Consider the following 27134-nt stretch of genomic DNA (forward strand, 5'->3'; position numbering starts at 1 on the left):
GCGGGGCGGGACTTCCGCGGGGCGGGGCGGGGCCGGTCCGTGCCGGGTCCGAGCTCCGGCCGTGCCCCGGGTCCGCTCCGGTCCGTGCCCGCGGGGAGCGCGGCGCGATGGCGGCCGGCGGGTACGGGCGGTACCGGGCCGTGATCTTCGCGGCCATGTTCGTGGGGTACACGCTGTACTACTTCAACCGCAAAACCTTCTCGTTCGTCATGCCCGCCGTCATGGCTGAGGTGCCGCTGGGGAAGGACGATCTGGGTGAGTGCCGGTCCCGGCCCCCGCCGCCCCGCCGGCCCCGAGTGGCCGTGCCGCGGGCTGAGGCGCCTCCCGGGCTCTGCCCGCCGCAGGTCTCATCACCAGCAGCCAGTCCGCAGCCTACGCCATCAGCAAGTTCATCAGCGGCGTCCTCTCGGACCAGATGAGCGCCCGCTGGCTCTTCTCCTCCGGCCTCCTCATGGTGGGCTTGGTCAACGTGGTCTTCTCCTGGAGTTCCACCGTCACGGCCTTCGCCGGGCTCTGGTTCCTCAACGGCCTGGCCCAGGGGCTGGGTTGGCCACCCTGCGGGAAGATCCTGAGGAAGGTGAGTGCGGGGAAAGGTGGAGGAAAGTTGTCACCACTCTCCTGACCTGTCCTGGCAGCAGGGCTGTGGAGGCCCTGCACAGCCAGAGGAACTTGCACCTCTTCCTGCTCCCTTCCAGCCAAGGAGGTCAGAACTACTATCTGTACTTTCTGCTGCCTGTGGAACAAGTTTCTGTGTACAGGAATCTGCTTATTATAGCAAAGATTCAGTCTGTAGCCCCTGCCTGTATGTGCCTCGAGTCTGATTCCGTTTGGTGAGTAACATCCCCTAGTAGTAGAGTTCTGCCCTGTAGAGATGGACTTTGTTGGAATTAAGTATTTTAAGCATGGACACAGAGGACTGCTCATCTGCTGTTGTGGTGGTTTGCTGCAGGGCAGGGGCCAATGAGCAGAGTTCCGTCTGCACGCTTGGGCAACCCAGGAATTCCAAACTGCAGGCGGTTCCGGTATAATACTGGGTAACATGGAGGAACAGTGTGAGGTGGCTAACTAAACTCTGTGTACTTGGGCTTTGTGACAGTCTTAAGGGAACAGATAGGAAAGGTGGAAGGAAAACGGAGGAAAGGAGGTTGGTTAGCTTTGTGCTGATCCCTCATGGAAGATGTAAAATCCAGGAATACGTGTACTGCACGTACTTGTGGAATGGGATGGGGGAGAGATGTACCACTGCCTTGCCCTTCTGCCAGGCACCCAGCCTCACCTAAGTGGCAAGAAAAGGGCTGTTCAGGATGGTTGCATGCGTGGAAAAGAAGATCCCAAATAACAGAACATCAGCCATGGTGTTTCCTGAAGACATTCATGAATGTAGCTCTCAGACATTTTCCTGCTGACAAGAACCACCCAAGTGGTTCTGGCTCTGCATACTTGTTGCAACACAGAGCCCGTTATGCCTGATATTTAATGCAACAGGGAGTCCTAAAGTTACCCTGTGACTCTCTGTATATCCATCCATGGTCCTGAGCCAGCAGACCTCTCCAGGACTACACAGTTCCTAGCAAGTGAGTACTCAGAACCATGTGCTCTTAAATTTGCCTCTCCTGGCCCACGTCTCAGTTTCATGATCTGTAAATGGAAGTGACTCTGAGCTGGCTCACAATGTGAGCACCTGTCAGGCTCTTATGCTGACACTTGAGTAGCATTTGGAGTTCCCTGCATGACTGAAGTAGGGAAGTGTGGGTGCTCCCTCTACCTACTTTTGTAGATCAGTGTCTAAATTGCTCCAACCCCACAGCAAGGGCCTCGAGGGAGGATTTTCAGGTGTGCTGTCACTCTCTTACACCTCATGCTGTTTTTCTTGTTGTTGCACAGTGGTTTGAGCCTTCCCAGTTTGGGACTTGGTGGGCAGTCCTGTCTACAAGCATGAACTTGGCTGGAGGCTTAGGCCCCATTGTTGCTGCTCTCGTGTCTATGAACTACGATTGGCGCATGACTTTGTCCTTCTCTGGCTTCACCTGCGTGGTTGTCTCTTTTGTTTGCCTTGTCCTGATTAAAAACGAGCCATCGGATGTTGGGCTGCCTAACATTGAACATGGAGCCAAGAAAGGGAAGAAAGGTGAGCATGTGACTTTGCTGCCAGCAGGCAGCCACGGGAAAAGGTGCAGTGTCTTCTATCTGTTCTGGCACAGGCGTGTGGCTCTCAGTGTACAGAGACCCCCATCCTTCCCAATTCCTGAAATCACGGCTTGGCAGGCACACGTTAAGGGGTTGCTTTTGGCAGTTTTATTCTGGTTAACTGCCAAGCTGCTGTGTTGAAGTTACAAACTGTATAAACCAAGGGCCAGTGATCCTGTGGGAAGAGGCTGGTGTTAGGGCTCCTGAGACTGTCACAGAGCAGGCAAAGAGCCTGGCCTCTCTTAGCCCTGCTCCTCAGCCTGCCAGCAGCTGCCTGTATGTCATTGAGAAGCTCATGGCTGGCTCTCCCCCTGTGAGTCATGTCTTCCTGCTGCCAGCGCCCCGGTTTTCTTGGGGCCTCGTGCACTCAGACTGCGAGCACAGTCTTAATGAAGTGCTGGAGAGAGGAAAACACAACAGCAGGAAATCCTTCCTTAAGCCTGACCTTCTGCTCCTCTGCATTAGCAGGGGGCAGGTGATTCTCCCCTCACCCTGCCATGGGTTCTCTTGACCCCTGGCTCACAGTGGACTTTGCTCAGTGTTTCTGTCCTAACCTAGGACATCTAGTTAGTAAATGTTTGCTCAGACCACTGAGTGTGGTGGTTCTCTGAAAGTAGAGCAGGTAGAGGGGAATTGCAACACAAGGTGGCTGTTGTATTTTAAAGGCCAGTGGAAACTCAGCCTATGTACCACACTGCCCCATGATGCCTGTGCTGCCAGACTTGATCTTTTTGCATAAGAAAAGAATATTGCTTCCCCGGAGTGTTCTCTGGAGAGAGCAGGTTTGTTGGTATTCTGGAAGACTAATGCAAAACTCAAAGTAGCACCTGAAAGTCAGCATCTTTCTTTGGGTCTGTGCAGTGGCTTTCACAGGCACAGCTTAAAATCTCTCCCAGAGAATCTGGAGAAGCCAATAAATTTTCTAACAACCTTTGTGAAGGGTTTATTGGCAACCACAATACAGAAAATTCCTGGGAGCAGTGTTTTGATTATTCTTTTCAAATCTTTGATGAATGTGGGATAAAATGACAGAAAAGATTTTGAAATCACCAGAACAAGGGGAGGTAAAGCAGCAGCTGTGAATATCTCCCTGAGTGGGGACGTTCTCGTGCATGGATCCTATCTGCAGATCTGTCTGTGTGGTTCAGCACCTGTACTTGAGCTGTGGTAATGCTCCTCCTGACCTTCCTGCAGGTTCTTCCAGTGACAATAGCACCTTGACAGAGCTGCTGCTTTCACCGTACCTCTGGGTACTCTCGACAGGCTACCTGGTCGTTTTTGGAGTGAAGACATGCTGTACTGACTGGGGACAGCTCTTCCTGATCCAGGAGAGGGGACAGTCCATGCTTGTGGGTAAGATGTAAAGCTGCATTTTGCTGCAATCTGGGAGGTGTTGCCCAGAGCTTGCCTGGGTACAGGAGAAGGACAAAGGCCTCTCCACCTGAGAGACTTGTTTGCCTACCTTTTAGTTCTGCTTAGATACACACAGGTGTTTAAATAACTCAGTGATGTAGTTACTGTGTGCACAAAGGCCCCCCTTGCCAGGACCCTCCTGGGATGGCAGACAGACATTCCTGAACAAGGATTAGCCAGAGGGCCATGTCCAACAGAGCTGCTCGAGCTTACTGTGAGCTGACAGCAGTGGGGCTGGTCTGACATCCACACCAGCTTTGCTGTTTATACCAGATCTGATGGGCTGTTCTTTACTTCACCTGCATTCTAGGCAGTTCCTACATGAGTGCCTTGGAGATCGGGGGCCTGGTGGGAAGCATTGCTGCTGGATACCTTTCTGACAGAGCAGTAGCAAGAGTAAGTAATGTGCACCTTCAGGAGTGCTGGGCAGGTGACACAGAATCAATCTGAGCTGCTTCACTAAGGGGCTTGGGCAAGGTGGTGTCCCTGTGGGTATGACTGAGAAACAGGCCCATACCCAGTTCTGCCAGCGTACATGGCATGCTGCTGATGTGCCATCTGTGTTTGTGACTGGACTGTGTGGATGGAGTTAGTCACTACGAGTATAAAAGGAAGGAGGTCCCTCAAATTTCGCACTTTCAGCTTTCCTTCCTGTGTTACAGGTGGGTCTGTCAAGCTATGGGAATCCTCGTCACACACTGCTGCTTTCCATGATGGCTGGGATGTGTGTGTCCATGTTTCTCTTTCGGGTCACAGTCACAGGCGACTCTCCCAAGGTAATCCACGTACAGCAGCTGGCCATCAGTTGTAGTGATAGCCATTGAACGGGGAGGTTTGATGACTGTTGTCTTCACCCTTCCCTTGGGTTTCTTTGTGCTACAGAGAAGCACTGACTTAGCCTGACTTGGGCTGCTCCTGATTGATGTGGGCAGCCTGCCTTACCGGCTGTTTTTGCATCTGCCCTCATTATTGCTAAATAAATTAAACTTCTTTTCTCCTTTCCTTTTTTATTTCTTCTTCAGGAACCCCACTTCTGGACTGTAGCCTTGCAGCCTCTAGCTGATCTTACAGGCCTAAAAGAACATGAGGTTTCTGCTTGCATTTTTTCTCCCTCTACCTGTTTCTGCTTTCCCTGGTCTGCCTTACTCCTATCCTGGGAGGTTGATTAGCACCTCAGAACTTAGAACCAGGGCACTGAGAAGAGGTTACTGTGAGTTTTGTAAAAAAAACTTTTTTTCTTAAAGTAATTTGATTATGCTCACTTTAAAACTCTAAATGTAAATCTTTAAAGTTCTTATAAAGAAGATTCTGAGGACTTCTGTTTGTTAGGTAAAACGTAGCCAGTTAAGAGGCCTTGTGGGTGAGATCAGGAAGAACGATTCTGCTCTGGCAGATGTATTCCTGCTTAGTTTCTGGCAAGTGTTTTCCTAATTCGTCATTTCTGTTTTATATCTGGAAAATAAGATGGCAGTTACTTCCTCCTGGGCTTTTTGAAATGGTGTTTACAGTTCAAAAAGTATACTGTAGTGTAGGGGTGTTACTTATCCTTTGTTGTGCAAACAAGAGACTGATAATTTTGGGCCAGGTAGGTTTCTTAAGCTAACACTGAAGTTCAGACTGTTGGGTTGTTTTTGGCTTTTTTGGTTCTCAGTTTAGTAGCATAGAGGTTATCAGATCAGAGAGAGGTGTCTCATAAATAAAGATGCTCTGATCAGTTGCATGCATCTAAACTGAAACAAAGCTGTCAGTTGGTGTCTCCAGGATTATTTTTGAAAACAACCTGATTCACAGCTCTCTCCTGTGCTTTCACAGGCTCATTGCCTGTCTCTCTTTGATGTTCTGTTTCTTGCTTGCAAATCACAGGATGTGTTAACAGTGTGGGGGGCAGAGCTGTGGGAGGGAGGAGAGCTTGCACTGGCCGTAAGTCAAGGTGGAGATGCTGCTGGGCTGCATGTATCTGTACAGGCTTGAGCTCTTTTTGCTGCAGGCCAGGGAGCTGGTGTCAGTCCAAACATGTCAGAACTCCCTGGTACCATGTGTGGGATCTGAGAATTGTCAGTAGCTGCTTACTGATAGCGCTGAGGTGCACAGATCCTGTTTCTTATCTTATTTTGACAGCTGTGGATCCTGACTCTGGGAGCCGTGTTTGGGTTCTCCTCATATGGGCCGATTGCCCTGTTTGGGGTCATAGCCAATGAAAGTGCCCCTGCCAACCTGTGCGGCACCTCCCACGCCATAGTGGCCCTCATGGCCAACGGTAAGTTATACCCATTTCCCCAAAAAACAAACAAAACCCCTGCACATTCTTGGTGATGCATGGTCTAGCCCCTGGCTGCCAAGTAACTGATCATGGGAAGTCATGTAAGGGGCAGAGATAATGGAGCTGGAAGCCCCAGGGATGCTTCCTGCTGTGCCCAACAGGTTTTGCGTTGGGCTTTAAGTTCAAACCAGGCCTTAGGAATATTTGTACATGCAAAAGCAAGTATTGGCAGATAAAATTGGGGCACACAAGCATTACTAGTTTTCTGTTTGTTTTTCCTTGCAGTTGGGGGTTTCCTGGCTGGATTGCCATTCAGTACAATTGCTAAGCACTACAGCTGGGCCACAGCCTTCTGGGTAGCCGAAATCACCTGTATTGGTAGCACAGTGGCTTTCTTCCTCCTGCGGAACATCCGCACCAAGATGGGCAGGATTCCCAAGAAGGCTGACTGAGGATAAGCTGCTCGGTGAAAAGGATGTTCCCACGCTGACATGAATGATGCTCGTTTTTGTTTAACTGGCCTAGGAGTGAGTTTACCTATTGCTGCAACCTAGATAAAAATGTCTCAACTTCTCATCCACTGTCAGGTGCCTGAGAGCACAAGGTTCCTGCTACTGATCACTTTTTCCCTTGAGATGTGATAATTCACCTAGTTTACATTTGCAATGATTTTTCTGTACCTCTTTCTCACAGCACTGCTGAGGAAGTGAGCAAGCTCCGCAGCTGGAGCTTCCCCACTACAAATGGTCTGAAAGGACCGGCTTCAGGTGCACTTACCTTTCGTTTTGTTGTTACTGTTTGTCTCAGCCATTAACTGAGACATTAATCAGTTCAGCTTCGCTGCTCAGGGGCCCCTGAACTGAGCCTATGCCACCTGTGTCCACCTGGTCCAGCTGCCATTAAGTGCAGCTGTCCCAGGTCACTTGGTGTGAGCTACTTGTGCGCTTGGCCCCAGGACAGCGGCAGAGCAGGGAATCGTGACGACTGCAGTCCAGCCTCATGGCTGCTTTGACAGCAGTGAGGCTTTAGCTGTACCGGGGGTAGTTGTTAGGAGCAAGGGAGTGTTGCTGTGGAGAAGCAAATGGCAGGACGTGTTGTGGCAGGGCTCTCCACAGCACTTAGGAACAGGCACATTTCCAGGGAATTTGTGGCATTTAAAGAAGCTCCTTCTAGTGAACTGATCCTGCCTGGTGTGATGTCTGTGTGCAATGTTAATGGTTTGCAGGGGAGGCAGTTGCTGCCAAGTCAGCTCATAGTGAGTGCTCTGCAAATCAGCCAGGAAAACTGCCCCAGCTGTGACAGTAGCCACCGCCAACCCACAATTTCTGCAGCTGGATTTTGTGATAACCTCTATTTGTAGAATGGGCTTTTTTTTTTTTTTTTTTTTCAATACAAGGTGTGTAGTCTGGGGTGGTTTTGGTCAAGAGCTGCATCTCTCATGGCAGCGGGCAGTGGCTTAGGTTGCCTCCAAGTCAACCTTAGCAGAGCCACTGTGGACCGCCTTGAGCAGTCAGACACAGCACTCTGCAATAAGTACACTCAGGTTTTTAATTGGGATTTTGTTGTGTATTCTTGTTTTTCCCCAAAAGGATTTACTGCTTTAGGGTCCTGAAAGAGGCAAGTTCCACTTGTGAAGAACCTGCATGCAGGTACTTTGCTGAACAGCTTGATTTCAAGAGTAGCTAGTCAGCCTTAATTAAAACAATGGAAGTGAATTAAATTTTGTACTTAATTATATGATCTTCTATATGTGAAATAAAAATGGCGCAGTGTCACATGGGCCCAGGTTTTCTTAAGGAGAATGGCATAAGGAAAACCACCAAAACTCATTTATCCTCTTGCGGTGCCGCTGGCACAAATGTACCCACCAATAGAAAGCAAGCAGCCGTTCACCTCGTTAATGAACACTTATTACTTCTGTATAGGAACCCTCTGCAAGACCGTAAGTTAGAGCTATACAGAAAAAATACATATGTACAATTATGACAGGAAAGAAAACCACTGAGTTTGGTAAGGCCATGGACCTGCACCTCCTTCACCCAAGTGCAGTGGAGCTGCAACAGCAGAATAAGCCCCTGTGGCCCAATGTAAACAGCGCTAATAAATCTGTTTAACGTAAGTTTCACAACAAAGGTGATAAAATGGTATCCTAGGAGATAATGAAGCATGTTTTGGGGATGTGCAGTCTCTGCTGTGGAGGGGAGAGCTCCATGAGAGGCCAGCCAGGAAAGAGAGGCCCCACTTTTCAGAGTAAGGAGTCCAGGCAACAGGCAAGGCTTTCTCTATGATCCAGGTCCGAAAGGTCCAGCTTTCTCTGCCACCTCCAGAGCAAGTTTCAAGTTCTGATCAAACAGCTCACACCTGAAACAGTCAGAAAAGCAAAAGGGATGACTAAAGCTAAGAAAGACAGGATCTCCACATCCTTTGGCTCTGCATCCTTCAAGGAGAGATCAGGGAAGTTATGACACAACTAACTGTTGCTGAGCTTTGGCTTGGTCCTTAATTAAGATTAAAGCTCCTTGTATAGGCCTGAGTGTTAAGTTAGGACAACAGAGTGTGCCAAGGAAGTGTATCTCCCCTGGCAGAACAGCACCAGAAAGAACTCAGGTCAGTGTCCTGTCCCTGCAGCAGTGTGCTGTGGCTTCCTCTTCCCTCAGCCTTTGGGTCTGCTTTGCTACTTAAGGGCTGTCTGCATTTGTTACTGTCCAGGCAGAAAGCAATGAGGGGTTGCAGCCGGGTTACTAAAAGTAGGCTTCTCCTTACCTGATTGGCATCTCCAGGGAGTAGAAAGGATTCTTCAAAGCAAAGTCAGAGTAAATCTCATAGATCTTGCGGAGAAGAGCATCTATCCCTGTCTGCCTCGGGTCAGCAAGAACCATGAATTTGATCCCTAGAGCCATAATGCCAGAAACATAAGGAAGGCTGAGCACAGTGACAGCCCTGGCACAGCAGAGTGGTGCTGGGTGCCTGGTGCTGGACGGTACCTGTCAGCGTCTGGAAGCAGTGCAGTTTGAAGGTGTCAGTCTCGAGCATCTCGATCCCGGAGCTCCCAACCTCGGGGGACAGCTGTGATCCTATGGCGAACAGCCTGTGGGGACAGGACCTTCAGCGTCCCTCACCACCCCTGCCCGTGGCATCCTCGTCCCCTCACGGCCCACCCTGACTCACGAGTGGAACATGGAGGCCAGCATGAGCTTCTCGTTGGAGGAGAGGCGGTGGCGGCCGAAGCGGATGGACACCGGGTAGTTGGCGGCGTTGCCAAGGAACTCCAGCACGTCCTTCCCATCCGCCGTGAAACGCCCATTGACCTCGGCGCCGTTGATGGCGAGTACGGCGTGACCCACTGCGGAGACAGCGCGGTGGCATCAGTCAGTCTGTCAGCCACTCAGTCAATCTGTCACTCGCTCACTCACTCAGTCCTGCCCAGCCCGGCTCGGCCCGCCCGGCCCTCCCTGCCCGCCGCACCGCGGATGCCGTCGCGCTGCCCGAAGGCGACGACGACGCGCTCGTCATGCGGGCGCAGGACGAGGTCGAGCGGGAAGCTGAACGTCTTCTCGGTGTCGGCGCGGGGCGCGTAGTGGTCCAGCTGGTAGATGAGGCCACCCGCCTTGTTCACCACGTAGACGCTGAAGATCGCCATGGCCGTCCCCCGGCAGCGGCCCCGCCTGTCCGCCCGCCCCGGTAGTGACGCGCCGCCCGCCCGGGGCCCGCCCACGCCGCACGCCGGGCCCTTCCTTTCTCGCCGACATCTTGCGGAGCAGCCGTAGCCGCACCATGGTGAGTGGGGCCGGGCCGGGGCGCGGGCGGTGGGACGGGCCGGGACCCCCTCGAGCGGCGCCGGCGGCTCCCTGAGCAGGGCGGGAACCCGCGCGGGGCTTCCCGGGGGGAGGCCCCGTGCCCCGCCGCTCACCCCCCACCCTTCTGCCCACCTCGCAGCCGCCCAAAGACGACAAGAAGAAGAAGGACGCGGGCAAGTCCGCCAAGAAGGACAAGGACCCGGTCAACAAGTCCGGAGGCAAAGCCAAGAAGAAGGTGGGAGCCGGCGGGGCCGAGGGCTCGGGGAGCGGGCGGGACCGCAGGCCTGGCGCGGGCGGCGTGGCCGGGCCTTGAGCGTGGGTGATGGCCGGACGGGGACATCGTGTTGTTAGAGGAGCAGTCTCTTCATCTGCCAACAAGTTGGACATAACGGTGTTGACCCCGAGTAGCAGAAGGCTGTAGTCCTTTTATTTGCAGATACTGTAGGTATTTGCAACATTTTCGTTTGCAAAACATTTCATTTACAAAGGCCATTTTGTGCATCTCATTAGTACTTTAACCTGGGATGTGATATGGAAACATTTGATGGTGCAATTCTTGGGGCATCCTTAAACGCGATCTTTTGTTCTTGTTTAAAAGATGGCTTATGGGGCATTGTTTTTTTTCTCAAGTAGAAGTGGTCTAAGGGGAAAGTCAGAGACAAGTTGAACAACCTTGTCCTGTTTGACAAGGCCACTTATGACAAACTGTGCAAAGAAGTGCCCAACTACAAGCTCATCACACCTGCAGTTGTCTCAGAGAGGCTGAAGATTCGAGGCTCCCTGGCTCGGGCTGCCCTCCAGGAGCTGCTCAGCAAAGGTGAGTACTCAAAACTGGAAAAACAGAAAGCTGCTGGTGCAGACTTAGCTATTTTCTTTTCCTTGCTCACTTAGTAGGTTTCCTGCAGCATCTGAACTGCTCCATGTGCAAACTGGCCTGGTTTTGGGGAACCACTGCCTTAGCTTGTGTTTCAGAAGCACTCCAAAGTATGGAGCAGCAGTTCTGCTGTATGCAGTGGCGTTGCTGTACTAAGAAAGTGCTCCCAGGAGGACAGGCTGTGATGTAACTGCTGCCCGATCAGAATGAAAGCCTTGTATAAGCTGCTACCCTCTGGTATTTCATCTTGCGCATTGTATTGCCTGTCTAGGAGGGAGCACGACATCCTTGGCATCTGTCAGTACGTGCACGCTCATGTAATTTCCTTCTTTTTCGTAGGTTTGATCAAGCTGGTGTCCAAGCACCGCGCCCAAGTGATCTACACCCGAAATACGAAAGGTGGAGATGCGCCTGCTGCAGGGGAGGATGCATAGGCAGGTGAGGCTGGGTGCTGAGGAGGAATTGAGTTGTGCTGTCAGAGCTAGCAGACAGAGCTGGGTTGTGCTGTCCAAGCTAACAGATGGCTACGTGCTGTGTAGCGGGCAGCTCATGTGGCTGGGGGGTGCTGTTCTTCCAGATATTCAAGAGTATGTTGTTTGCATTCTGAGTGACATTCTGAGGGGACGTTAGTGGAAACATCAGTTCTCCAGAATTAAAGAGCAATTTGTGATTCTGTGCCTATGCCCATCAGATGAAGGAATGTGAGCTGCAGGGTAGTGGACATGTGTCCTCCCTGCTATTGCAGGATACCATGGCCAAGTGTCCCTGCTGGAACAAAGCTGTCAGACTGTCTGCACTGTGCTACCCTGCTTTGACTTGGTTTTCTGATTTGGGACTTCTTGCTTTGCAGGTTCTCCAGTGACCTTATCAACAATGTGTCATATGTAGATGCACGTAATAAAGTTACTGATAGAATTTTTCTTTTCCAAGAATGTGTACATTTCATTACTGATGTATTATTAATAGTGGATTCTGGTACCGGTCATGGCTGTTGTCCTCTATCAGCCAGTTTTTGCCTTTACACATAGTTATGAGTGTACTGCAAACGTGCTTTTATATTGCAACAAGGGAAAGAACTTTTGCATCACCTACAGCAGCCAATTATATTAGACCACGTGAAACAATGAATGTTAGAATTAAGGAAAGCAATATAAATTGGCACCTGGCATTAGTTGCCTGCAGAGTGGCCCCTGCCTTTGAAATGAGTTTCAGTTGGTGTACAAACACAGGAACATTTTAAAAAAAACCTTTATTTCTCAAAAAATTCATTAAGGGGATGTCACACTCCATGTCAGTGTAGGCCACTGGCAACACCTGTTTTATAAAATAGGCTTTCTGATAATGAAGTTATGGCATCTTCAGGAGCCTGTCCTTGCTGGCAGGACACGTGTTGTGTAGCTGGACACTGCATGTCCTTATAGTGTAGCTCTCAGTAACAGTACTGAGGTCACCCTGCCTTCAGGGGACCGAGCACAGCTAAATGTATATTAAACATGACCCTAAACTTGGCAGCAGCACCAACAAAACTGCAGCTACCTACAGTCCATCTTTCCACAACAGAGCTGCATCTTTGGTGTTTTTCATCTGATCACCTTTTTTTTCTTCTTTTCCCCTGATTCAGTTCTGAATTGATACCTGAAAGAGAGCATAAAAGTCAGATTTCAGCAGCCTTTACAGATAATGAACACTGCCTTGAACAATTAAGACAGAGCTGTGCAGTGTTTTAGCATGGGAGCTCACTCAGTATTTTTGTTATGTCAGTGGGCAGTAGCAGTCTCTCCACATAGCTGACACAGGTCTGGCACATTAAAAGATGCCAGTGGAACACTACAACGCTACTCAAGCGGCAAGACATCTTAGGCTTGCTGCTACCACGGAGCCTGCTCCAGGAGTAGCTTGCATGGACAGAAGCCACAAACCCTCCACTTGGCATCTACCTGTGCTGCCCTGAAGCTCACCTGGATTGCCACCTCCTGCCATGATTCCAAACCCGCCCAAAGGAAGGGAGCCAGCTGTCGCTTGTCTGAGAGGTATGGTCAAAGTTGGCACCAACACGTTCTGCCGGGAGCTTTTTCAGCTTCTGCTTCTCCTCTGAAAAAAAAAATCATAGAATCGTAGAATGGTTTGGGTTGGAAGGGAACTTGATGATCACGTGGCATGGATGAGGACACCTTTCCCTAGACCAGGTTGCTCAAAGCCCCAAATGTTTTGTTCAGCAAGTTTTTCAGTCAAATTGCTTTCAGTTCTCTAGTTCGGTAAAGTGACTAAGGTTAACTGAAAGGTGTGCAAGCTGCTCACTTTGTCTGAGAAATTCCTCATAGGAAGGTCCGATCTCTTGTTTGGTTCCATCCTCTTCTTCTGTTAGCCATGGAGGTTTTGCTCCTAGAAGTCACAGGGAACATTTATTTAGCCACTGAAGTTATCCTAAACTGAGATAGGGAAAAGCACCTCCTCTTCCCCCATCCTTCTGCTCAGCCTACCAAGCAAGGGGCAAATGAAAAGTCAAGTCTGGGTGTTGTAAGAAAAAGGAGCTGGTTTCCTCAGTTAAGGCACAGCAGATCACACCCTAAGTCTTACACTTCCCACAGCAGCAGCACTAACAGAATTTTTGTAACACAGAAACGTTTTCTTCTCTAGTATGTCAAATATTGCCAGAAGAGTGAGCATCTCCTGGTTATGCTGCAACTGCTTCAAAACTGCTTTAAGTTATCCCTGTTAAATATGCAAGCCAAGAGATAGCAACCCAGTGAGTTGTGATGGAGGTGCGATTACCTGTGTGGACATTTCCTTTTCCTTCTGTTTCCTGTTAACAGAAACATAAAATGCTAATGAGAATCTGATGTTTAAGAGTATCTTTGAACTGAAGGGTATTGTGTGCCTTCCCTTCCAGAAATAAGTTTTGTTACTTTCTTTTAGGAGCATTTGGGTTTTTTAAGGCCATATTAGTGAACATTTACTTAATGAAAGTTAAGAGAGGATAACTGAAACTGGACTAGCTGCCTGCCCAAATCTACAAAGCTGTTTTTTTCATGACAGAGACTGCACCCCTTGTTCTGCTTTGTGACACATGCTGTAGGAGAACTGCAGTTAAATTGAAGTCACACTTGTTAGCCAGTCACCCTTACTTGGTGGCCAATGAAGGTCAGAGACTGTCCTGATTCCATCCAGAGTAAGTCAGGTCCTGTCTGCGTCCCACTCAGGCCGGGCTGCTCTGCGTCGTGAGGGGTGTCCCTGGAATGGAGGCCAGTGCTTACTACAGTGTAGACAAAAATTTGCCAAGGATTATAAGATCCTGGTGACAACAGCGTCAACTCTGGCAGCTGCTGCGACCGCATCGGGTGCTTTGAGTAGGAACACGTCAGCCATCGCTAAGGGAAGCAGTGCTCACCGTTTAGGTCCTGCGGGGGGGGTGCAGACAGAAGGTCCTGCACAACGTTCTGCCTCTGTTTGAAGCTGAGTGCGATTCAGGAAAAAAGAACAGTATTTCTGGTACTGAGCAAAGCCCCCACCCAGCTGCCCCCAGCCCATCCCGAGTGCACCCGGTTCCAGTAAGGGCGCGCAGTGCGACGCCCGGTCCCTTCCGGGGCGCAGCCAGGGCAGGATACAGCTCACCGACCTGGAGCGCGGCCTGCACTGTCTCCCGCTGCCGGCGCTCGGCCTCCCGGATGTCGGCCGCCATCTGCGGGAAGAGCGCGGGTGAGGCCGAGCCGGGCCGCTGCGGGGGCCGGGCCAGGGATGGTGCGGGGGGCGGCAGGCGGTACCTGGCGGATCCGCTCCTCCTCCCGCCGCTGGTGCTCTGCCAGCGCCCGGTCCAGCGCCCGCACGAACCGCTCGTACTCCTCAGTCGGCACCAGGCACCGTTCCTGCAGCGCCGCCTCCGCCCGGTTCTCCCGCCAGAACCGCGCCGTCTCCCGCCGATGCTCGGGCCTGCGGGAACCGGGACACCGTCAGTGCCCGGCCAGGTGCCGCAGCAGCCCGGCCTGCGGCAGCGCCAGCCCTCCCGGTCCCTGCCCACGCACCCCGCCAGGTGCCGCAGCAGCCCGGCCTGCGGCAGCGCCAGCCCCCCGTGCCGCCCGTCCCGCAGCACGCCGCGCCCGCAGCACGGGCACCAGAAGCGCCCGTCGTGTTCCGCTGGGTCATAGGGCCGCACGGCCGCGTCCACATCGGCCGCCGCCGCCCGCGCCGTCGCCGCCGCCTCCTGCAGCCGGACCAGCGCGTCCTGCAGGCGACGGCGGTGCCCCGCGCTGTAGCGGTGCCGGCGGCCCGTAAAGGCCGTGCGACGGCACAGCCCGCAGTAGTGCACGGCCATGGCGCGGGGACGCGGGCGCAGGCGCGGCGGCACAGCCAGCCCCCCTCGGAACGGAGCGGAGCCGCCTCAGTGCTGCCATCCAGCGCTGCGGGCCCCTCACACCGCGCTGACCGCACTGAGCCCCCCGGCGCTGCCAGCCGTGGCACTGGCAGCCGCTTGTATCTCTGCGACGGGTATCTCTGCCCAGAGAGGGGCAGCGAAGCTGGTGAAGGGTCTGGAGCGCAAGTCCTACGAGGAGCAGCTGAGGGAGCTGAGGTTGTTCAGCCTGGAGAAGAGGAGGCTCAGGGATGACCTTATCACTCTCTACAGCTCCCTGAAAGGAGGTTTCAGCCATGTGGGGGTCGGGCTCTTGTCCCAGGCAACCAGCGATAGGAGAAGAGGATACAGTCTTAAGCTGCTCCAGGGGAGGTTTAGGCTGGACATTAGAGAGAATTTCTTCACAGGAAGGGTGATTAGATATTGGAATGGACTACGCATCGAGATGGTGGAGTCCCTGTCCCTGGAGGTGTATAAGGAAAGACTGGACGTGGCACATAGTGCCACAGTCTAGTTGACATGGTAGTGCTTGGTCATAGGCTGGACTTGATGATCTTGAAGGTCTTTTCCAACTTAATGTTTCTGTGGCTGCTGCAGTGGCTCAGGTGACATTAACCGCACAGACACACCCTGGTTTGTGCCCTTGTCAGGGAAGCTACCATCCTAGTGCATTTACACTTGGTCACATCACTTTTAACGTCTGTTCTTTGCACTCATGGGCATGCAGGTGAAAGTAGTCCTTAGGTCACAGTGCTCATACTTTCCTCATACAGTTCTTGGGACACTGCCTGTGGCAGCACTTGAGAAAATAGGCTTGGTTTGAAAATACATGGTACATGTTTCAGGTGAAAGGAGTCCAAAGGAATCATAGGCCAAACAGAGAGGGATGGGGGAAGAGGAACGGAAGTTGCAATTGTTACTTGGGCCATAACGACTGCAGCATTCACGTCTGTGCTATGAATGGGTGGTTGCAATACGTACTCATACTGTTCACCCACTCACCATCACACTTCCACTTGGGGCACAGCAGAGGTAGGTGACACGTATGGAAATAGAGCAGCTTCAAATCAAAATCTAAGTCTTGGCTTAGTACCAGCAGGAATTAGATTTCAGAGTCTACATATATTGAGCATGTTATAGGAGGATGCAGGTTATGCTCATAGCAGAGGAGCACATCAGGGACTTGTTGCTCATCTGAGCAAGGAGATTAACAGAAAGAGGCTGGTTTTGGCAATTTCTGGAAAAGGTTGTGCCATAATATTAGTGCCATGGTGTTGGGAGAATCTCAGCTTAAAAGTGAATTCTGTGACCCTTGCATCAAAACTGTGGCTTTGAGTTGTTTGGGGTTTTTTTCTGCATGATGAAAGAAAAGGGGAAGGTGCTTTTCTCCACTGCAGGCTTGCTCTGCTGGGCTTGGAGCCAAATGTTCCCGCACTTTTTGCTGTCACTATTCTCACCCTTTGTGTGTTTTGAGATGGGCTGTTGAAAAATAAGTCAAACACCAGACCAAACTCTTCTTAAAGAGAAAACCTTCAAAGGGTAGAGAAGGATCTGGGATGCTCAATTTTGCCCCTTCAACAGTGTGATAGTTTACACTGTATCGAGGTTTGCTTAGTTCTTGTTAGGCAATCAGTATGTCTTTGCTTTTGCTAGATGCAAAAGACTACAGTAGCGCAACTTTTTCCACCTTTGTGTGACAAAATCCAGTTAGTGGAAACAATGTGATCCCTGTTAGAACCTTCAGGTGTGAGCAGGACCTACACAGTTGGCTGCTTTCTTCAAAAACTCTGCACATCCCAATCAAAGCCCTTTTGCCTTCCTGAGACTGGAGTCTGGTGTTTGACTTGGGATGTGTTGCAAACAATCTGGCTACTATAGTTTAATAATTTACCACATATCACTTGACCTGCCACACCACAAAGTTGCTTTTCGCTTTCTACCTTGAGTCAAACTCTCACACAGTGGTGTGCACATCAGCTGAGGCATGGTAGTTCATTAAGCTTGTGATTATCTACATGCACGCTCGTATAGACACCTCACCTACCTACCTAACCTTTGGTAATTCAGAAATAAGCTTACTCCAGGGGGCTAGACTGGATGCAGTTATGTTAATAATCTCAGAACAATGTGAGTATTTGGGGGGGGGGGTAGTAAAAGAAGTCCTGCAATAGCTAGACCTTGCTTGCAGATGAAATCTCTTGACCTGCTTGCTCTTCAGCCAGGCATGGCTTTTGAAAAGCCTGTGAGGCACTGATGAGTAAAAGACAGAAGAATATTCCAAGTGATGGACTTGCCCATGGGAAGACATGGTTCTCTGTGCCACTTTGCAGGAGATGCCCTGGGAAGAGCAGCCTGGCAAAGCTGGAGGAGGATAACTGGAGCCCATGGCTTGGCCACCAGAGGCCGTGTGAGCTGGAATTTTGCAGTGTATTCACCTGTAACTTGCTCAGAGTCAGTGGCCCTTAAGTTGGGTTGGGGCTCTCCAGCAAAAGCTGCTACAGAGCAGCTTCAGCTACTGAGAGTTCCCTCTGCAGCTGATCAGAGGTTTTTTTTTTCCATCTTTCCCCAGGTTTCCGTGTCCTCAGAGAAGGCTGTACTGGTGTGTGGAACTGGTAAGTGACACCAGGGAAGGTGGGTTGGGTATAACATAATTTGATAGTGTTCCACCTAGAGAAGCCTTGAACAGTTGTACTTAGACCCTTCCTGAAAAAAAAGGTGTGAAAAGAGCTTTCTAATATTTCCTGCTCTGCTGCAGCAATGGAAAGCATTCCCCCACGTGGTAATGTTTACTTCTTACTGGTAGAGATTTGAGGTGCTGCCATAACAAACAGAGGTAAAGCAGGAACTGAGCCCTGTGGTCTGCCTAGTCTGTGCCATGAAGCAAGACTGGAAACAGAAGTGCTGATTTCCAGCTTAAAGCCTAAGAATGTTTTAAACAGGTATGTTTGCAACCATGAACCTTTCCATTAGGTATAGGAAAAAGCTATAAAGGCCTGTGTGTATCAGGCCTTAATTTTGCCTTTGGCCATTCAATTGCTGAATCCCAGTCCCACTGGTTTGTATGCTGTGTGTTCTGGGTGAAAGCATCGTAACCTCTGAGCTCTTCCTTGCTACCCTTGCTTTCCCAGGGGAAAGGGATCTTGGTCAGACTGATACAGCTAACTTGTGACAAATAAAATGTAAATCTGTCAATCTGCCAATTGTTAATCTGCAATTATGCCTTATGGTTTATCCAGGGGCTCATGCTTGTATCCTAAAGCCATCTCAATTTTTGGCCCCCCTTCTAGCTTTAGAAGGTGGAACAGAAGATAGAAGAGAACCCATTGTCACATGCAGAAGGCCAAAGCAGCCAGCTGTCGCAGTCGAGGCGGGAAGGCGACATGGGTTTCAGGATACCAGCAGCTTTTTTATTGCAACGGTACAGCTACCTTTATACAGTTCTGGGGTGACACATGTACACACAGCATTGGTTTAGCACTTCATAACAACTCATGATTGGACACACAGCCACATGTCCTAACACCATAGGGTAGTATCCTAACAGGAAACCCACTCTGTGTTACAGTCCTGCTGTCTGTGGTTAACCCTCTGCCAGGTGTAAGAAGTTGCATCTTCAGTATCTCAGTTTACTGAGAACCCAGAACCAGCTGGGCTCCCCAACACCCAACCTCTTTGTCTGCATCACGAAGGAAGCTGAAAACACAGAGAGGTGACAAACTGGAGGTGTCTTGGCTCAGAACATCTGGATTCTTCAAAGTCAGCTCTTTCCAGGTGAGTGTTACCTGTGCAGAAGCCAATTAATGGGATAGTTTAACTGAAAACCTGTCTCACCTACTCCCACACACCTTGTAAGCACAATAACTACAGGGAAGCTTTGTAAGGCTGCAAGTTGGGGTTGGGGCAAGTGCAGTTCTCATTTCTTGCCAATTCCCATTTCTTGGTGTTTCAGATTAAAACTGACTGTTTGCAAATCATGAGAAAAGATAATTCAGATTCAAGGCATAACTACAGGTGTGGTCAACTGCTTCTCAGGGTGTCTGGCTTTTGTGTAAGGTGTAGGCAGATGCCTTCAGCCAGGCTTATGGCTTCATGTGAATGTGCTCTGTGGAGTCTTCTCAGCAAGCCAGAGACACTGTATTTGCTCCTGTTTCTGAAAGATATTGGATGCAAGCTTGCTCTCTTCCCTGAAGATAGGGCAGCTCTATAACTTGCTTTCTGACTCAGAGTTGTTACTTGAGTCTGGCTCATGGCTGTGGCATTCTTCAGAACTTGAAAGCTTTGAATTTGTATAGAGTGACATCTGCTTGTCCATGGTGACATCAGGATATCAAGCATATCATCTCTTGTCTGGGCTTTGCCCAGCTGATGGTGTTTTTTTGGAAGCAAACTCATTGGACTTTGTGGGGACCCTTGTGGATACTGGTCATGCCAATCAGCTCTGGGGTTCATATATACTTTTTTCCTGTAGTAGAATAGAGATTAATTTCCAATTAAGTAGTTAGTCTTTTTTTCTCCTCTTCCCAGTACAGGGTGTACAGTAGGTGGCTTATCCTTGCACAGGGCCATTCCTGCTATGTTAGTATTGCTTCAGTTCCCCGTGCTGCAGAGTGGCTGATGCTGTGACAGTAACATAGAAAGAGCTCCCAGGATTTGCATGGGCTGGGGTTAAAAGCAGTCCTTTCTGTTAAAGAGAGGCAATGGGGAAAGCACAAGTGGACTCGAAGATAGGGAACATGAGACAGGAAGAAGGCTGTGACTGGTCGCTCTATCAGCATGGGACCAGGGGCTTTGCCAGGGTGCCTTGTTATTCCTGCAGATGCCTGGTGTGTCTCTGGCACCATAGGTAGGTGCTCCTGTCATCATAGCTGTTCGTAGCCTCCTCGGGATATGAGAACACCAGACATGTACTTGATGAGCCTCGCAGCCTTTTTTATTAGCCATATTCTCTCTCAATGGATACACTATTTTTCTGGCAGGGGAAAGTCAGCCTCTTACCCCCCACATCCTCAAATTCTGTGAAGTTGCAATAAAAGAGCTGAACTCGGGTCTCTTCCCCTCCTCCCTGATTTTTAAAACCACTTCAAAAGTGAGCTGGAGGACGATTGAAGCAACTGGTTCTGCTGGGCTTGCCGCCACTCACCTTTCGTGCCTTTCCCCCACAGAACAAAGCACGGCATTTCCCTTTGATTTCCCTCTTTGAACGCCATAGGGGACAGAGTCTGAAACGGCCTATGACTTTTTTGGTGTCTCTGCTCCGGTGCCTTCCTGAAACATTGGGTGGATCAGGACAGGACTCCAGGGAGGGGACTTGGCTGGTGGCTAAGTTGGCCGTGTGTGCAGGCTGGCTCATGGGATGCTCTATCCCTCCTGGGTGCCACAACTGGCATCCCCTAGGTTTGCAGGGAGCCTAGGTTTGCAGGGAGGGTGAGGTACTGTGTGCAGTGAGGCGAGAAAGGAGCTACACACTGAGTTGATGACTTTGACTGACGCACGTAGGGGTTCCAGAGCCCAGCCTGGCTGTCCCTAGCCAGCAGTATGTGCCACCTTCCGGCACAGATGCTGCCCGAGGAAGGGGTCTGTCCTGTTCGCCATTTATTTCTGCCAGGAAGAGACGGCGAGGCGAGTGCGTTCTGCCAAGTCTCCTCCTACAGGGGAGGAGAAAAGCACCGAGTGCTGCAGCCAGTGCCCAAGGCACAGTCTGCTCGCGTCTCTGAAAGGGGTGCCTCGTACTGTGTCACAAGTGCGGGGCTGGATGGAGGGGAGGGGAGGAAAGCAAGGCTTGTTTTTGCAATGTTTGTTTGTTTTTCCAGACCTCCTCCTGTGCCATCAGGACCTGAGAGGTATGCAAAGCTTTAACACATAGGGCTGTCATGTGCAAAGAGGCAGTATTGCAGGCCATCCCTGCATAATGTGAGAATGATGAAGACCACCTAGTACTGAATCAATAGCCCCAGCTCAGTGTTCCAGAGCTCTCTTATCAAATGCAAACAGAACTTGTCTCTGCTCAGCTCATGAGATGATGGGAGTGTGCTGTGCAGCTGCACAGCACACGTGGTATTTAGTGCAGGTGCTGCAGGTCATCGCTGCAGTGCTTGGAAACAGTGGGATGCTGACTCAAGCAGGGAGGAGTGGTAATAAAGCAGTAGGAATTGGTCATGTTGAAGGAAGTAGCAGATGACAGTCTTGGGTTAAGGTTAGTAAATCTGATCTCTGTTTTTCTGGTGAAACTCTCCATGCCACATATAGGTGGTGTCACTTTTATATGTGTTGTGAAGCTGCAGAATCTAAAGGAAACCTCCTTTGCCTTCTGGTTCAGAGCCAGGCTGGATGCCTATACATGGCTGCTTATGTGACAGTGCTGAAAATGCAAATACATTTGTGTTTGTATGTGTTTCACTTCTTAGCCCCCAGGTGCAAGAATTGATGATGAACACTCAGCTGCTTATAGCAGGGTGACCCATGTGCTGGGGCATAAGCCTCTGCATAAGAGGATTCAGCCTTGCTTGTCCTGTTCATGGAGAGTCACTGAGATTAGGAGGACCATGTCAGTGAAAGTTTAGTCAGAAAAAAAACCCCTTCTCTTAGTACTACTGCTTGAAACAGGGATATTGTATCTTTAAGGCACCCCCTTCTTATTCCCTTAATACCTCGAGGCCTCTGAGTGATTCTGGAGGAGAGGATCAGTGCAGGAGTTTAAGGCATCTTTCCCTGCCCTGCTGCACTGCTCACTTGCTGCTCCGAAGGCTGTGCTTTGCTGTTTCCATGGAAACCATTAGTTGCTAAGCGACCGGAGCATCGTCTGTGCTGAGCCCTCGCATCTAATTATCCCATCACGGTGGCTGAGAGGGGCTTGGGGGGGATTAACTCCTCTACCATGGCAGATCCGTTGACAACACTTTAGTCACATTTAAAGGGGCATCGTCTCCATTCTGCCACACTTATCAACACTCTCTTGCTTGGGCAATTAGCTTGGCTTTCTTGCAGTGTGTGACTGTGAGGAGGAATAGAGTTTTCTGCAAGCAGCAGACACACAGTCTGTGTTCATGGTATGCTTGCTGCCCTTGCATGGAGCTCTGCAGGGAGCTCTTCTTTCTGTCCAAATTACACATGGTGCACTTAGCTGTACATTTGGATCATGCAGTCCTTGCCTTGTGGACTGTGTCTGGGCCATACTTATAGTCATTTCAGTTGTGATCACCCTGATGCTGCCCTTATTGCCTTGGTCCCAAGAGCCTGATGTCATGTCTGCTCTGTATCTGGGGTATTGCTGATTCTTTAGAACTCGACAGTGGAAGAGGTGGGCAACTTGCTGTCTTCTGTCTGTCTGTAAACTAAAGCAAACATGGCATATTTTGGTATTCAGTTTGGTATTGCCTTACGTTTTGCTGCTAGGAGGGATAGATATTGTCTTTGAGGAGCACTGCAGGTCTGGGGGGTCATGTAACAACTAAGGAAAAACCTTATTTCCTAGACCTCTGTGAGCTGACAAAGCCACCAGCTGCCTGGTGAATTTTGCACATTCAGATAAAATAGTAAATCTGAGAGCTAATTCTGATTTTGAGTTTGCAAACACAGGGTCGATGGCAGTGCAGGACTCAGCCTACCTGCCATGACAGATTGCATCTGAATGGGGTGGTAATGGTTTGAGTGACCTTTACACAAATGCCTGAGTTTCATGAAAACCTGACTGCACCAGGTCCATGCTTGTGTAAATTGTATCAGCTTCTTGCCTGCTCCCATCAGAATGCATAGGGACTGATTCCTCAGTTTTCACTTCCTCCCTGGAAATAGTTGCTTTGTGGTTTACTAAGGTGATTGCTTTTCTAGTGGCTGAATCAGTGAGAATGGGGGATGTATTAGAAAGTTTTCCTTGTTTTTTGACTGCCTAAGTCTGTGAGCCAGCTAAGTGTTACTGCAAAGCTCCCTAGCAGTGTTTGCCATGCCTTGTATAGACAGTGAGGATACATCTTCAGCAGAAGGGTGGCCCAACCTCACCTTTGAAAACAAGAGAATCTGTAATACCTCCCGAAACTGACTTTGTTTCTGTGCGCACCCTGGAATTGTAATGTCTTTCACTGAAGCCAAAACCTTCAGGCACTATCCAGCCCTGGAAATATGTCATGCCAACCTGTTAGGACTGCTTCCACCTCTCTCCATTGGCACAGGACCAGAGCATGTGGCTCTCCAAGGGCTGAGTGACCGGGGGCTATGTGGGATGGGCTAACTTGGGAAGATGGAGCAGGTGTCCCCCCCCCTCACTCTCAGGGTAGACAGATGATGGTGATTATTATTAAGAGCTCTCATAATGATCTCGAGGAGGGTAGGTTCAGGAGAGAAACATATTTTGTCATGAAAACGGGAAATGTAATTAAAGTCCACGTTAATTAAGAGATGGAGGGGAGAAATAGATGGATTTCTGCCTGAAGTCTCATTGGCATCATCAGTTGGGTACTTTGCATAATGCTAATCGACAAGGAAGAAAGGCTTTGGAGGAGAGGCATGAAAGAGGGAAGTTTTGCACAGAGGTTCCTGTGGCTTTGAGTGGAGTGCAGTGTCAAGGAAAAGCTTTGTTTTCCCTATCCAAGTCTGGGAAACTGAAAAGAGGAACGGTATCCACAGCCTTTTGCGTTTGGTTCCTTGGTGTAAATTGGCTGTGTCAAGACTCAGGAAGAGACAGTCCAGGCCTGATGGCCCATGAGTGTTTCTCTCTGGACTGCCTAGGCGCCTCCCTCTTCCCTGCATGGGGATTTTTAGACCCTAGAGCGTCAGACCAGTGCACTCACCCTCTGAAAAGAAGTGCATGTGAGAGAGTTCCTGAGCTCCTGTTGCCCCATCAACAGTGGGTGTCCTGGCCAAGCACAAGTCTAGGACAGCTCCTGGGACAGCAAGTGAGGATATCTCACAGTATCGTGCAGATCAGAGCAGCTGCAATCTGTTCCTCTGGAAGTGTGTAAGATGTCTAATCAGCTGCAGGTCCCTGGTGGTTTCAGATGCTCTAATAAGGAGTTTTATGCTTGCTTTTTTCTCTCAGATCAGGAGTCAATGAGATTACAGCTCTGCTGCTCTGACAGGGCAGGTACAGTGGGAGAACCTCACAGGTTTGGGTCTCAGACTTTTGCCACGCAGGACAGATCTGTGGAAGCACATTTGGAAATTACATCTTCCCTCTTTGTAGTAGGGACTAATGTATTTATGAAGGGGATCCTCCTCTCCGTCAGCTGTGCCAGAACCCCATTACCACAGTTTGGAAAAAGGAGCTGCTTTCTACACATGCCTTGTGTGAAGCTGAAGCAACATATGGGAAGTGGGGTGGAAATGAGTAGAGGAGGTGTGACTGTAGGGGAGTGTGATGTACCTGCCTATGAGAGTGGATGGCAGAATTTGAATGCACATGTGAGGAAAGAGGATAGTGGTCCATGTGTGTCTGATGCTGTTTGGGGGAGTAGAGGATAACTCTCCTTCTTTGCAAAAGCGAGAAGAAGGTTGTCTGCATGCAGAAATTAAGGGAACTGCTCAAAATGTAATTTGCTGTGTGTTAGAGACTCACAGGGATCAGGGGAAGAAAGTGTGCAAGCCTCTGACTCACGCACAATGTCCCAGAGTCAGGAAGGAGTAATCTAAAAGCTGCTTGAGCCATGTGCTGCATGTTAATGGGGGTGGCAGTGCTCACAAAAATGCTGCAGCTCAGCTCCTGCTGCCCAGCTTTGCTACCAGTGTCGCTGATTCCCTGAGAAGAGCAAAAGGGCTTGTGCTGGTGGAGAATGCATGAGGACTTGTGCAGATTGGTTAGCGTGCCTCCTCACACCATCCAAAGCAGGATGTTCCTTTTGTACCCATGGGTTTCTCGGTGGAGAGCAACACCCCTTTACTCGAGCAGAGCGTGGCATCAGGCAGAACCAGGCATCAGGCAGAACCAGGGCAAAACTTGAGGAAGAGTGACACAGCTCTTGTCTGTCAAGCACAATGAATTTGATTTGTAAGATTGTCTGTGTCTTTCCTGGTGGATGAACACTGTACTGGAACAGCAACCACACAGCACCATTGCACAGTAGTTGGGACAAAGAAATTAAAGTGAGGGAATTTTGGAAGATAGAAAGTCACTGCTGAAGTTGGAATTTGGCCAGAACACTGAGTTGAGCAGCCAGACCTCTGGAAAATGTTGAGGGATTTGTAGTGGCTTGTTTGAAGTATGGTGCTCAAAGTATTGCGGTTCCTTCCACGTGGCTGGCTGGGTGGGAGGTTTCCCAGCTATTGGATGGCCAGCAGTGTTTGCACTTTGCTCCCTGACCTAGAAGTGGAACTGAGGAATGTCTTGCTTTGTCCACTGGGCTATATGGCATCCATGCTCTTCCTTTTCATTCTTGTGCTCTTTATTTTGATTTTCTCTTCATTTCCTTTTGGCATCTTGGGGCTTAAAGCACTTCCAAGAAGAATTGACGTTAGGAGAGCAGCAGCTGAGGAAGCTTGCCAAATGCTCTACAGTGGCTGATAGCTCTTCTCAAAACCAGATGGTTACTAATTAAAGAGAGTCAAGTATGGAGCCCGCATTTGGCCTTTCTATTTGTTTTTCTTTCCTCTGATGAAAAGATTTTGTGACCTTGGAGGAAGATCATATTCCTATCTTTCCTGGGAAGTCCTGCTGTAGTGCTTATAGTCCGTGGTGATCCCAGTGCTATTTGCTGGTTGCAGGATCTTTTTGAGGAAGCTGGCTCACTGTTTGCTCTAAACCCAAAGTAGCTGCCATGGGAGGTAGAACAGAAATGCAGCTTTAAAAAGAAAACACAAAGTGGGAGAGGAAAATTAAATACTGGGAAGAGCTCTTCTTGGAGATCTTCGTCTGGACCTTTCCTTGAAGCCTTATATTGTCTCTTGCCACCCTTGGGGAACTTGTTCCTCAGCCTGCTGTATCTTTCACACAGAAGAACCTTTTACGTGGCCACTCTTGGGCCATCTTCATGCACATGGGCTGCTCCATGTGGCTTTTCTGCAGGGTACTGGGAAGTGGATGGCTGGGAAGATTAAAGGCAAGCACAGCATGTTTCTCTCTTTATTTTCAAGAACATTTGGTTTCTAGAGCCAATCTTAACAGATGCACTGTCAACTCTTAGCAGTTCAACCTCGTGTGGAAGAACTGGGTATGAAGAAAACTGTATTGGCAGTAACAAACACCTCCCACTCAAATTCATGTCCATGAAAAGTGTAGCAGTTTTGTCACAGCTAAATTCCAGAGCTGTGGTCCTCCATTGCTGAAAGTTTGCTCCTCCCCTCTGCCACTGCCCCTTCCTCCTTAAAATGCAACCTCTTACCCAATGTAAGTGAATATGGCACAGTTACTTAAGGAACAAAGAAGCAAACAAATGACAATTCTTGAAAAGGTAGCATTGCAATTGTTTGCAACTTTTAAAAACACTCTTAATCTATGAGGCCAAAGCACAAATTTTCTGGACAAAGAAAAAGACAACAAGAAGGTGACATTGAAGAGCCTGGAGCAGCATCTCCTGCCTGTCTCTCAACCACACCAAGGTCACCATGACACCTTTCCTGCAGAAACAGGTAGGAAATCTCTCAGCTACTAGGAAGAGCACAGTATGTACCACCCCTCTGTGCTGGCTTCCCAAGCTCACAGAGACAAGAGAGGCCCTTGGGGCAAGCAGGCAGTCTCATAGACTCACCTTGTCCAGAACTCCTTTTCATAGGTGTGGATGAAGAAAAGACCAAGCTAAAGACCACATGAGCTGAATTACCACATCTAATACCTATCAGTCTTGCCATATTTCCTCAGTTCCTCCCTCTAACTACTGCCTTTATCCCAGTTATCAGAAGCCTTGCAACTTTCCCATCCTCTGACAGCCACAGCATCTTGTCCAAGATAGAAAAGGGGGAAAAGGGAAAAAAGAGTTTTTCCAGAAGCCAATGAATAGCAACTGTGAACACAGTTCCCATGGTAACAGCAGGATCCAGGGAAAGAAAAAGGGATGTAAATCGGATTATCAGGGGGATGAACAGGGAGGAACAAACAAACCAGTTGCATCTGCCAGCCCAGCCAGGCCGCTCAAACACCACCTGCACTGTGTGCCCAAGTGCTGAATCCTCTTCTCGCCTTAACACCTGTCCAGAGAGCTCCCTGGGCAGCACTTCACACTACTCCAGAACCACCCAGGGAGGCGAGGCCCCCACAGCACAACAGAGCTCCTGAAGCAGTCCTGCCTTCCCACACCCCCAGCTCAGAAACTTTCCCTGGAGTGGAACAGTCTCTCT

The 27134-nt window shown here is 49.8% G+C and overlaps 5 protein-coding genes across 10 annotated transcripts in view; 3 read left to right on the top strand and 2 right to left on the bottom strand.

The window, feature by feature from the left end:
• The first annotated feature begins 23 nt into the window (after positions 1-23).
• Positions 24-7635, top strand: SLC37A4 (solute carrier family 37 member 4). Of its 2 annotated transcripts, XM_050323084.1 has the most exons (9): positions 24-255; positions 345-577; positions 1885-2128; positions 3382-3540; positions 3911-3996; positions 4263-4376; positions 4623-4688; positions 5719-5857; positions 6146-7635. In XM_050323084.1, the coding sequence occupies exons 1-9, from the start codon at positions 108-110 to the stop codon at positions 6310-6312; spliced, it is 1356 nt and encodes a 451-aa protein (XP_050179041.1). In that variant the 5' UTR covers positions 24-107; the 3' UTR covers positions 6313-7635. The 2 variants fall into 2 exon arrangements, with proteins under 2 accessions (XP_050179041.1, XP_050179042.1); XM_050323085.1 differs by lacking the exon at positions 4623-4688 and having other exon boundaries at positions 25-255.
• Positions 7636-7754: 119 nt separating this feature from the next.
• TRAPPC4 (trafficking protein particle complex subunit 4) lies at positions 7755-9500 on the bottom strand. The gene is made up of 5 exons (XM_050323088.1): positions 9326-9500; positions 9029-9203; positions 8845-8948; positions 8624-8750; positions 7755-8221 (listed from the first exon to the last, which is right to left on the bottom strand). The coding sequence occupies exons 1-5, from the start codon at positions 9498-9500 to the stop codon at positions 8143-8145; spliced, it is 660 nt and encodes a 219-aa protein (XP_050179045.1). The 3' UTR covers positions 7755-8142.
• On the top strand, positions 9501-11463 carry RPS25 (ribosomal protein S25). Its single transcript, XM_050323090.1, has 5 exons — positions 9501-9637; positions 9797-9892; positions 10291-10474; positions 10871-10969; positions 11382-11463. The coding sequence occupies exons 1-4, from the start codon at positions 9635-9637 to the stop codon at positions 10963-10965; spliced, it is 378 nt and encodes a 125-aa protein (XP_050179047.1). The 5' UTR covers positions 9501-9634; the 3' UTR covers positions 10966-10969; positions 11382-11463.
• A 298-nt stretch (positions 11464-11761) lies between these two features.
• Positions 11762-14855, bottom strand: CENATAC (centrosomal AT-AC splicing factor). The gene is made up of 9 exons (XM_050323087.1): positions 14551-14855; positions 14293-14458; positions 14148-14210; positions 13920-13984; positions 13657-13762; positions 13304-13334; positions 12830-12913; positions 12490-12622; positions 11762-12166 (listed from the first exon to the last, which is right to left on the bottom strand). Exons 1-9 carry the CDS (start codon positions 14838-14840, stop codon positions 12112-12114), a joined length of 993 nt encoding a protein of 330 aa, XP_050179044.1. The 5' UTR covers positions 14841-14855; the 3' UTR covers positions 11762-12111.
• A 2243-nt stretch (positions 14856-17098) lies between these two features.
• The window catches only part of BCL9L (BCL9 like), a 65813-nt gene continuing 55777 nt past the window's right edge, over positions 17099-27134 (top strand). For 2 of the 5 annotated variants that reach the window (XM_050323077.1, XM_050323071.1), the window contains exons 1-4: positions 17105-17327; positions 17446-17488; positions 18164-18294; positions 18442-18647. The gene's annotated coding sequence lies outside the window, so the exon portion shown is untranslated. Of the gene's footprint in view, positions 17328-17445; positions 17489-18163; positions 18295-18441; positions 18648-27134 lie in introns of all 5 variants that reach the window. The other 3 variants (XM_050323076.1, XM_050323072.1, XM_050323074.1) reach the window with 3 other exon arrangements.

Source organism: Myiozetetes cayanensis, unplaced genomic scaffold, assembly GCF_022539395.1.
Source record: "Myiozetetes cayanensis isolate MyiCay16 unplaced genomic scaffold, myiCay2020 scf29, whole genome shotgun sequence".
NCBI classification, from domain to species: Eukaryota; Metazoa; Chordata; class Aves; order Passeriformes; family Tyrannidae; genus Myiozetetes; species Myiozetetes cayanensis.